Source organism: Limulus polyphemus, unplaced genomic scaffold, assembly GCF_000517525.1.
Source record: "Limulus polyphemus unplaced genomic scaffold, Limulus_polyphemus-2.1.2 Scaffold3188, whole genome shotgun sequence".
Classification (NCBI taxonomy): domain Eukaryota; kingdom Metazoa; phylum Arthropoda; class Merostomata; order Xiphosura; family Limulidae; genus Limulus; species Limulus polyphemus.
The window spans coordinates 36,818-49,108 of record NW_013668798.1 but is presented as its reverse complement, the minus strand read 5'-3'; the positions used below and the strand labels follow the sequence as shown (position 1 = coordinate 49,108).

The following is a 12,291-nucleotide window of genomic DNA, read 5'->3' as shown; positions in this document are numbered from 1 at the left end:
AAACATACAACAGTCCAGTATATATAATGTACAGTAAACATACCGATACTCAGCATCAGTGGAAGCGAACATATAGAAGTCTATAATATAAATAATGTCCAGTAAACATACAACAGTCCAGTATATATAATGTACAGTAAACATACCGATACTCAGCATCAATGGAAGCGAACATATAGAAGTCTATAATATAAATAATGTCCAGTAAACATACCACAGTCCAGTATATATAAGGCCCAGTAAAAATACCGATACTCAGCATCAATGGAAGCGAACATATAGAAGTCTATAATATAAATAATGTCCAGTAAACATACCACAGTCCAGTATATATATAAGGCCCAATGAACATTCTACAGTTCAGTATATATAAGGTCCAACAAACATACCACAGTCCAGTATATATAAGGCCCAGTAAAAATACCACAGTCCAATGTATATAAGTTCCAGTAAGCATACCATAGTTCTATATATCTTGTACCATCCTGTAGAGTAGAACTGACCATACTTAATATTTTAGTGGTTTATTCTACAATTTTGGTTTAAAATCTCTCCTCAGATATTTTTTGACATTGAAGAATGCTATTTTTGCCATTCCTATTTTTTGTTTCATCTCTTTGTTTTTCCACACTTGCCATCACTTCTGATATTCGTTGTTAGAAAGGCAGTCTCTTCTGCTTCTTCAATCTTTTCACCTTTTACTTTGTTGCGCATTCTAGAAGCTTCTTCAAATCGTGTAATTATCATTGTTGTAGTTTTATCGACAATTTATAGCCCTTTCCATCAACAAGCAACCGTTGTATCTCTTCTTTAGTTCATGTGCACCATCAGTATACCTATTATCAAATATTCTGTTTCCGTTAACCTTTATGCTATCAGTAGGTAACAGCATCTCTCACCATCTACTCTGCATACAAATTATGTAATGTTGGTGATAACATATACATCCTTGACATCAACTACTTTGTTATCTATCAATTCAAATTACTACTTCATGACTCTTAATATGATTTGTTTAGATTTTGATATATACCAGTCTACTGAAATGTCTTTATCATCCTCTCATGTTTAACCCTGTAAAAATATTTTTCATTATCTATCAATCATGCAAGAGATATGCATATAAATAAATAAATACCTTAGAAACTATTGATTATATTAATTGTTAATAGGCGATCACATCAGCACTATAAAACAATAATGAATTAGATATCTCAATACCGTTATCGGTCCTGGTTGTCAACATATTGTCATAACGGATAATGTCTGCGGTAATAGCACCTAAATGCGTTGGGGATATCCCATCTATCAGACAAAATCCAACCGGCGATGTCAATCTAGTCAGCCTTTATGGAAAATCATATAAAATCAAATAAGGGTACGAAGCTGAGTGCTTACACCAACAACGTCTCAGCTTCAACTGCTTTTCACTGTCCATAGTCAATTGAGGGAAGGCAGTTACCCTTAAATTTCTTAAAGTAGAAATAAAGCCACCCTAATATTTCTACTAATTAAACTCCCAACCTCCACCCTTACATAAAGATATTAAACAGATCTATAAGATATTAAATAGAACTAAACAGAATTATAAGATATTAAATAGAACTAAACATAATTATAAGATATTAAATAGAACTAAACAGAATTATAAGATATTAAATAGAACTATAAGAATATTCTTGCACGAATTTACCATTTTTAAATGCAATTCCAAACTTGGATAAAAATCCTGTGAAGTTCAAATTTATTACTAATTCTTTAAATACAGCTACTAAATCTGTCTCAATAGTACTTAACAATATTCTAGATGTCTTGTTTGAAAAGTTAAAAACACAGTCTTCAAATAGCCGGAATAATTATTTTTGAATTATTATTTTGGATTCCAGTTTTGGAATGTTTAAGTAATTTGAATTCTTCAAAAACTGTCAGTTTTATTTTTACATATGACTTTACTACATTGTATACTAAAATAGACCTGAAATATTTAATCAGGGTTTTTAATGATTTGTTTGATAACTTTATAAATAATGATATAACTATACCCAAATTTATATTTACTAGAATTAATTGTAAAAATATACTCCATTTCTGTATTTATAATAGTTATATTGTTTTTAACGAACAAGTATATAAGAAAAGTGTGGGTATTGCAATGAGAACGAATTTCTCTTTCTTTTATGAAAACTCATTTATGAAGAAGACTTTAAATCCTAATTTATACATTTACACTTTCTGTTACACAGATGATTCAATATCTATAAATGAATTCTTTCTATTGTAAGTTCTGTTGGATATATTAGGTTTGGTGTAAAATTCATAGTAATAATAATAATGAGATCTATGCTAATTATTTTGATTTGGATATTACTTTTATAGAAGGTCCAGTGCAGTTGACTATTTTTGATAAAAGAAGATAATTTAATTTTCCCATTCTTGGTCTACTCATACCTAATAGTGTTATTCCGTGTATCATGTTAAGAGGTGTTATTATATCTCAACTAAAACGGTTTTTAATAGAATGTAATAACTATAATTTTTTTGGATAATGTTTTATTAAAAAATAAATTGAAAGATAACGGCTATAGAGACAGGCAATTGAAGAAACACCTTACTTTATTTTTTAATAAATACAAATATATTTTAGAAACTAAATTATCGATTATAGAAAAATATCATATAAATAAGATACAGAGGAAGTTAGTTACTTCAGCTTATAAGTAGCTATAAATACTTTTTCTGGTAATTATGTTTAGTATAACCGGGACGGAAAAACTAATTTAAGTAGCTAGGCTTGTCTCGGCGTTCCCGTGTTAAACTTGAATAAATCATCAGGAGAAAGGAAGGAGTTTGAAATATATAAGAACTTTTAAGGTATGGTGTATAGTTCTATTTAATATCTTATAGTTCTATTTAGTTCTATTCAATACCTTATAGTTCTATTTAGTTCTATTCAATATCTTATAGTTCTATTTAGTATCTTATAGTTCTATTTAGTTCTATTCAATATTGTATAGTTCTATTTAATATCTTATAGTTCTATTTAGTTCTATTCAATATCTTATAGTTCTATTTAGTTCTATTCAATATCTTATAGTTCTATTTAGTATCTTATAGTTCTATTTAATATTTTATAGTTCTATTTAGTATCTTATAGTTCTATTTAGTATCTTATAGTTCTATTTAATATCTTATAGTTCTATTTAGTATCTTATAGTTCTATTTAGTTCTATTCAATATTGTATAGTTCTATTTAATATCTTATAGTTCTATTTAGTATCTTATAGTTCTATTTAATATCTTATAGTTCTATTTAGTATCTTATAGTTCTATTTAGTTCTATTCAATATTGTATAGTTCTATTTAATATCTTATAGTTCTATTTAGTTCTATTTAATATCTTATACTTTTATTTAGTTCTATTTAATATCTTATAGTTTTATTTAGTTCTATTCAATATTGTATAGTTCTATTTAATATATTTTTGTAAGGGTGGAGGTTGGGAGTTTAATTAGTAGAAATATTAGGCTGACTTTATTTCAATTCATTTCTACTTTAAGAAATTTAAAGGTAACTGCCTTCCCACAACTGGCTGTAAACAGTGAAAGTCAGTATAAGCCGAGGCGTTGTGGGTGTAAGCACTCTGCTTTGTAACCTTCTTTGATTGATTTTTTATGATTTTCCATGACGGCTGACTAGATTGACACTGGCGTATGGATTTTGTCTGATAGATGGGATATTCCCAACTCATCTGGGTGCTGTTACCACAGACATTATCCGTTATAACAATAAGTTGACAACCAGGACCGATAACGGTATTGCGATATTTAATTCATTATTGTTTTATGGTGCTGATTTAATTGCCTATTAACAATTAATGTAAACAATAGTTTGTAAGCTATATATATATAACTATGTACATAACTTGAAGATGCAGCTTTTCAAATCTCAGAATTTCCTTAACTAATATAATAGTTGAAATTGTTGCTCTTAAACTTCCCAACATATATGTATACTTTCAATAAAAAGAGGGATAAAAGATATAATATATTTCTTACCGCCCCTATTTTTATATCCAATGGCTGCCTCGATTAAAAAACAAACTTTAAACAAATGTTAACAACGACTATTAAATATAAATATGTTCATAAGAAGTTTAAAAATTCAAATCATAACCAGTTTATGACTCACTTGAGAAGTAAATCTGAGACGAGAGATAAGGATCTTTTTAAACGACAATGAATAATTTAAACAAAGAACTGAATTGTTACACCGATGTTACTACAAAAAAGAAGTCTAAGGTCTGTTATAATGATATTCTAAATTCAATTGTGCAAATTAAAGAGTCGAACAAGAACTTGTATAATATAAAGAACTCCCTAATGACCATATTGGTTGTTTGTTTTATAATTTTTGGGTATAATTACACAAAGAACTATCTGCCTATGGCATCCCTAATTTTGAATTTATAGGTTTAAAGTAAAGTAGCAGCCAACAGCGCCCACCTTCAACTGTTACGCTACTGCTTTGTAACTGAATAGCGTGATTTGACCGTCATTCTTTAATACATCCACATCCCAAAGTGTATTTTTTGCTGCAATGGGAGGCAAACCATGAATCCTTGGATTTACAGTCCGAGCACGCTAACCACTATGCCACGCCCAGCCAGCCATATTTATGCCAAATACAAAATCACGTTTTAATTAAAATAAGAATGATCTTAGTCAAATACTAAACACTATTCATTTCACGCATTTTTGCATAGATACTCAAATTAATTAAGGGCAGGTCCAAGATTTCTAAAAGAAGAGATCCACAAAGCTCACCTCATGTTTCTGTAGAATTATATGAATATCACGATTAAAAAAATAAATATTTTTACTTATAATTATTTTTAACAGAAATGCTTGTTCTATTACTCTTTTTAATCATTTTGTTTACAATAAACCTGGCTTTAAAACATCTCTTTATGTCATTTACTGTGTGAAGACTGTTGATGAAAATGTGCCAAATTCCTGATCGCCGCTGTAGACTTCGAACTTGAGACCTAACCTGACTTACTTATCATCTGTGATAATCGAGCGTCATTACACAGGTCGTCGCCTCACCCTCAAGCGAAACATTATTGGCATGCGGCCACCTGTATTCCAGACGCCATACTCTTAATCCGTATCAGCCACTTATAATATGGTAAAAGTGGTTATGTCATAAGGAACATTGCTTCTCGAGCTTATTTTATGTGTATCAATTTTTAGTTAAGCTATATAACTTGTGGACGTCACTGCTTCTAGTCTATAAATATATGCTATGATACGATTTAGTATTTGTATACTATTATGACCTAACTCCAAGTGCATAGCTAGCGAACACCTGCTTTTCTTTTTACCTTTATTTTTGTTCCAATTTGCATAGAGGAATTCATTAATTAAAGGACTTGTGAATTTCTAGACAGCAAAATGACCTCCTTTTCAACTTTTTTTGACAGCTTTTCACCAACTATTTTTATTTTTTCGTAGTTTAACATTGAAGTGGTTCCATTTCTGCATTACTTGTGTAAAAGTACTTGTTCGTTTTCGATAAATTGTACGCTGATACATCTAATGACTCAACATTTTAAAGGTGCAGTAAGGTGTCGAAGTAATGCCTACTAGAGCACCAAAGAAATTACTACTTATTTCAGTTTTTAATCTCGCAAATGTAAAGCCAAAATTGTGCTACTTTAGCATGTTCATTCTCCTGTAATCCTCAAACCTAGACACTGTTTGTAAAAGAGCTCATACATTTCTATCTAGTTAACAGTTTCAGTTAATTAATCATCTCTATAGTACAAAAATGTAACTTGACACTACTAATATTTCAATTGAGATGCTCAAATACAAAGGGTAGTAGAAGGCGCTCATTGTACTCATGACTCAGAAACAATAATTTAAGAGGCGAAGCAATTAAGTTCTGTTCAGACTTACTGAATAACCACCATTTGTAGTTAATTATGACCGTAAGTATAGATAAAAATTGCCAAAAGTAACAACAATCAGCTTCTACATAAGCAAGAACCATCAGAAGCTGTGCAGTGTACAGTAACACATATAAATGTGTTATATGTTATTGATAACTATCTACATAACTACTAGTTTACGAGGTCTAACAGTTAAATTTAATAAATTTAACACACCACCCTGTCCATCTGGTTACGGCTCTAAAATTAATACAAGAGTTTTACACGCAAATTAAGTGGAAGATCTGGTGGGAAAGAAGCTAATTCCTTTGTGTGTGTGAAATTACAAAAATAAAACACAACATATTATTATTATTATAAAAAGTATGAAATAGAACAAAAGTATGGCTACAAAATTCCTTGCTAGAGAAAACAGCTAAGCTGTAAAAATAGGTAGGTAGTATACATAACATTATAGCTTATGATATGTGATAAAATATGTAACATTTAAGGTTACCACCTGAACAGCTTTAAAATAATGAACACATTTGTAGGTGTTTGGTAATCTGCATTTTTTGTCAATTCGGAAACTAAGGTTTAAAAAAAACAATAATTGACTCTAGGCAAAATAAGTAACGAGTTGAGTTTCGTTCTTACCTCAAACAGAACTCTGCATTTAACTCCTGAATAAAGAACGGTTCTATAAACTACGTAATAGGTGGAAATTTTTGTAAGGTTTATATATGTTGAGTGTAATATTTGATTTCATTTCAATATTTCATTATTATATTTTCAAGTTTTTATACTGGATAAAGTAATAAATACATGATGTTTTATTGTTCATTTCTTGGAAAACATCTGGTGATGAAATTCCCCTTAATGAAATACAGGTGCTTACCTTTATCAGGCCTTGGCCTCACACTGTATGGAATATCAAGTTTTCTGAAGTTAACTATATCCATTCACCCACTATTTAAAGTGAATTTCTGAGTATTGGCAGAATTCCACTTCTGTTGACATCTCTATGTACCTTATAAAAGGTTCTGTCAATCCAGGAAGAAACTCGATAATATAATTACAAAGTACCCTAAAGTCACATTGTTACAGAGCAACCTCATAGAAATGTTTAAAGAGTCCCATAAATAAAGAGTTGAGCAATATAATACACGAAAAATGTCATTGTTATGATCCTGATGATTTGTGTTTCGTTTGAACGAGGGGTATCAGTCATCGGGTTTATACACAAGGTAACGCTCACACGAGGAAAAAGTTCAACCTCTTAATCGAAATACGCTACAGTAAATCAGGTAAAACCCACGCCGTCGTGGGAAGATGATGCTAGCATAGTCTATGACCTAATCCAAAATGTCCTTCTACAGTTATACTTAACGCCAAAGTATTAATACCTAGGCTTAACGTTTGTCATGGCTATGGTTCCCAATCCTAGATTACGTTAAAACGAAAAAAAAAAATGCATATGTTAGAACGTCATGGAGAAGATATTGTTACGACAGCGGAAGTCACGCGACGCTGGAAGCATGCGCGCTGGAGTTTCTAGAAGGATCATGACTGTTCCTGGCAACTCTATTGTTTTCTAGGCGCCCTCTATTTTAATATATAAGCCCGGCAAATAAAGCGGGGATCATAATTGGAGATAGAAAGATATAGAGACAGATAATTGAGTCAAGTGAGCGGTAGTGACTGTAAGTAAAGTGCGAGAATCGTTGTGAATTATAGCTTTTTTTTTAAGTTAAAGTGACCGTGGAAATTCTGTGTATTGCAAAGTTGTATTGAGAAAGAATAAACTAGTTTTATTTAAGAAAGGACTTGTATCGCTGATGTTCCTCGGGAAGAATTTATACCGGAAATTAACAAACGACCAAAGACGTAACAATATTATCATTTTTAAAGCAACATCACATACATCATGAATACTAAATACGCTTGGAAAAGTTGTAAAGAATATGGAAATAAACTACTTCCCACCCTTCATGAAATTATTATTTTCTTTTTCTGGTCTGCAGGGGATCAATATTCATTATCATCTATCGTGTTTGTTCGTTAATTATGCTCATTTATTATTTTTCAATTTTACTGTTCAATCACGAGCAGAAATTCTGAAACTGTGTTAAGCATAGCACTGGAGCTAATATCGGTGGTCAGCGAAAAACTAATGTAAAAATGATAAAATTTGTAACAAACTCAATTTGAGCTTCCTGCTTACATCTTCTCACACTGCATCCCTAACTTCTAGACTCGCCCTCCACCTGCTGCATAGGCTAGCCAGTATTTTCTTCCTAGCAGATTGACAAAATCGCATTACATATTATTCATTTGTGCCAGAAAAAACAAAAACAATCTCACACTTCTTACTGGTGGATAAATGTTAAAAATGTTTATTGTTGCTACTAGGTTTTCGTGTTTTTTTAGGCCTGAGTTTCTACTTAAAAAAAGTTTAAACAAAAAATTATATACGAGCCTAAAAGTTTTAGAATCACTAGAAGACGACAGAAAGCGACAATGTTTGATTAATTTATGTTCTAAGAATATTAATTATTCATGAACTACAGAAATCATGAAATACAACATAAATAAACTCTTTCTCTCTCCTCTAGGCACATAAAGCGAAATCTACATATGTCTCCCTCAACCAGCACCACCGCCTTCATATACTCACAAAATCAGATATATTCAACCATTTACAATGCGCTATACAATAATTCGAACTATTTTATGTTTTTGCTGTGCTTCCTGCAAAGGTACAGCACAATCCAATGCCTGGCCACATATTGCATTTTCACTTTAGAAAAATCCTAAAGCTTTCACGGTCCTAGCAGCTCCTGGATTTCCTTAAGAATTTACCCACTCCTCAAAAAAATTTCAAATGGCGTTGCTATAATATCTGTTAATTCAATCGACATGACTAAAGGACCGAGCCTAGAACGTGGTATTACGTCGATAGATAGATATCATTTTACAGTTGCATTTATTGACACTTCAGATTCTATATTGATAATGGATGATGTTTTGACATAATATAAGTAATTGATATCTTTCTGCACTTGTCCAGGGTTATCTTATGAGAATAAAATGAAAATGATTCAGTGAAGGATAACAATTGTTTTGTATAATGCGATACATAAAAATAGCTCAAGTGAAGTCCTCCTTATTTCACCCAAAGTTTTGAAATAAGTGTTAACCTGCCTTTTGAGGGTTTCCAACATCGAGCTAAAGTGGATTACATCAAACAAGGTTCATAATTTTGGAAGAAAAGAAACAATATTCGATAACATCTTGTAATTTGTTCTTTCTTAAATTTACAATTATAAGTTTAGAACCTGGTGTGATACTTCTAAATTTTAGCGATTATTGTGACGAATAAGGTTCTGCGGTTATGATATCTCAATATGAAAATATTGTTAGAACCTGGTGTGATACTTCTAAATTTTTGCGATTATTGTGACTAATAAGGTTCTGCGGTTATGATATCTCAATATGAAAATATTATTTAAAATATGAAGAAGTAACTATTTTTTTAAATATTAACGCCCATACATGCATAAAGTTTATATATATGAATAAAATTTGGAGAATTGTACCAATATGTTTGAACCTGTAGGGAAAATAAAATCAAGTTTAAAATTTAGTTTTGTGTAAATATTCTTACTTGCATCTTTCATTTTCTTTTCTTCTCTATGCTCCAAAGCTCTTGAAGATTGGAATTCTTTTGAAATAACATTCTCCTGTTTTTTACCGCTACATATCTTGTTTTGAATATCTTCCTCTTTTTTTATATTTTCGACTTCTGATACATCTGCTTCTTCGATTGTAAATGTTTCTTGATTCCTGGTGTTAACTCGTAGTAGTGGTGAACAAACTAAACTACTGAATTGTCCTGTATTCAGAGATGGAAAATCAATCTGATCATGATTTCTGGTTTCAAACGATGGACAACCTAAACTACTGAATTGTCCTGTATTCAGAGATGGAAAATCAATCTGATCATGATTTTTGGTTTCAAACGATGGACAACTTAAACTACTGAATTGTCCTGTATTCAGAGACAGAAAATCAATCTGATCATGATTTCTGGTTTCAAACGATGGACAACCTAAACTACTGAATTGTCTTCTATTCTGAGACGAAGAATCAAAGTGATCAATTTCATGGTGATTCACACTCTGATCACCAGAATAAAAACTAGACATTTCCTTACACTGACCATCAGAATATTGTTGGTAGATACAATTCATTTCGTCATGTTTTGTCACTGATTTTTCATTTTTATTGTTTACATGGTTGTTCCCGACTTTTGTTTCATCCAAATAATTGCCTCTTTCATCTCGAAGTTTTTCAAAGTGATATTTGTCAGTACAACCATTGGTATTGATATGAGATTTGTTCAAATCATTTTTTACAGTAATATGCGAGTTTTTTACACATAATGTATCTAAATCATCATTTGTAATAAAAAGGGGATTTTCAATATGCGATTCATTTAAAGCCTCATTTGCAATGGTCTGAATATTTTCTGTTTGTAATTGTCCTAAACTTACATGTGTATCGACAAATGAATTTTCATTTTTCGGTTCTTCCAGTATAATATTTGTATCAATGAATATGTCTTCTTTTGAAGAAATGTTTTTTGCAACATCGAAATTATAATTTTTTGAGTTCTCCATGATATCTAGTTGGCCAACTCGTACATTTTTAACTTGTGGTTTGGACCAATCATCCTGTTTATGATCTGGAGACATTAAAACTCGTGATTCATCCACATATGTTTTATCGGCATTCACATTTTTATCATATGATATATTTATTGCGTCCATATTATCAGAATCCACATTTTTAACAGGAGTTTTGGCCCAATCATCCTGTTTACCAACTTGGGACTTTACAACTCGTGATTCATCAACATCTATTTTATCAGCATTCACATTTTTATCATATGTTATATTTAATGCGTCCATATTATCAAAATCCACATTTTTAACAGGAGTTTTGGCCCAATCATCCTGTTTACCAACTGGGGACTTTACAACTCGTGATTCATCCACATCTATTTTATCAGCATTAACATTTTTATCATATGGTATATTTAATGCGTCCATATTATCAAAGCCCACATTTTTAACAGGAGTTTTGGCCCAATCATCCTGTTTACCAACTGGGGACTTTACAACTCGTGATTCATCCACATCTATTTTATCGGCATTCACATTTTTATCATATGATATATTTAATGCGTCCATATTATCAAAGCCCACATTTTTAACAAGAGTTTTGGCTAAATAATCCTGTTTATGAGTTGGGAAGTTAAAAACATCTGATTTATGCAAGTCGTCCAATCTGTCAATGTTTATATTTTTGACATGTAATTTGTCCAAATCATCTAAGTTATGAACATTTCCGTTGATCACATGTGATTTTCCCAAAATATCCTGTTTATCAATTTGAAAATTTTGTGATTTATTCAAAATATCGTCTTTATGAACGTTCATATTTTTAACATTTGATTTGTTCAAATCATCCAGCTTTTCAACGTTCGCATTTATAAAATGTGATTTGCTCGAATTCTTCAGCTTTTCAACATTCAAAATTTCAACATGTGGCTTGTTCGCATTATCCAGCTTTTCAGCGATCACATCATTAACACATGATTTGACCGAAATATCTAGTTTATTCTTATTAACATTTTCAGCATATGATTCCTCCAAGGTATCCAGTTGATGAACTTTCACAATTTTAACATGTGATATATCAAAAATATCCAGTTTATCCATTAGAATATTTTCAACATATACTTTATCCAAAGTATCTCGTTTATCATAGTGAGGTTTGTCTAAAACACCAAGTACATTTTTAGCACATGATTTCTCCAACGTATCTAGTATGTCCTCTTGAACATTGTTAACATGTGCCATGTCCGAAGAGTCCAGTTCATCATCATCTTGAACATTGTTAACATATGATTTATCCAAATTATCTAAGTTATTAACGTTCCCTTTGATCACATGTGATTTGTCCAAAATATCCTGTATATCAACGTGGGAGTTTGTAGTTTGGGTTTCTTCTAGAGACGCCTGTATATTATCTTGAGAGTTTGTAGTTTGTGTTTCTTCTAGAGACTCCTGTATGTCAACGTGGGAGCTTGTAGTTTGTGTTATTTCAAGAGACTCGTGTTTGTCAACGTGAGAGTTTGTAGTTTGTGTTTCTTCAAGAGACTCATGTTTATCAACGTGGGAGTTTGTAGTTTGTGTTTCTTCTAGAGACTCCTGTTTATCAACATGAGAGTTTGTAGTTTGTGTTTCTTCTAGAGACTCCTGTTTATCAACATGAGAGTTTGTAGTTTGTAT

General features: G+C 31.2%; 1 protein-coding gene across 1 annotated transcript in view; it reads right to left on the bottom strand.

Moving 5' to 3' along the window:
• Nucleotides 1-12,291, bottom strand: part of LOC106468846 — a 78,107-nt gene that overhangs the window by 50,579 nt on the left and 15,237 nt on the right. The window contains exon 4 of the mRNA XM_022397204.1: nt 9,600-12,284. Coding sequence (XP_022252912.1) covers nt 9,600-12,284 — 2,685 coding nt within the window. The remainder of the gene's footprint in view (nt 1-9,599; nt 12,285-12,291) is intronic.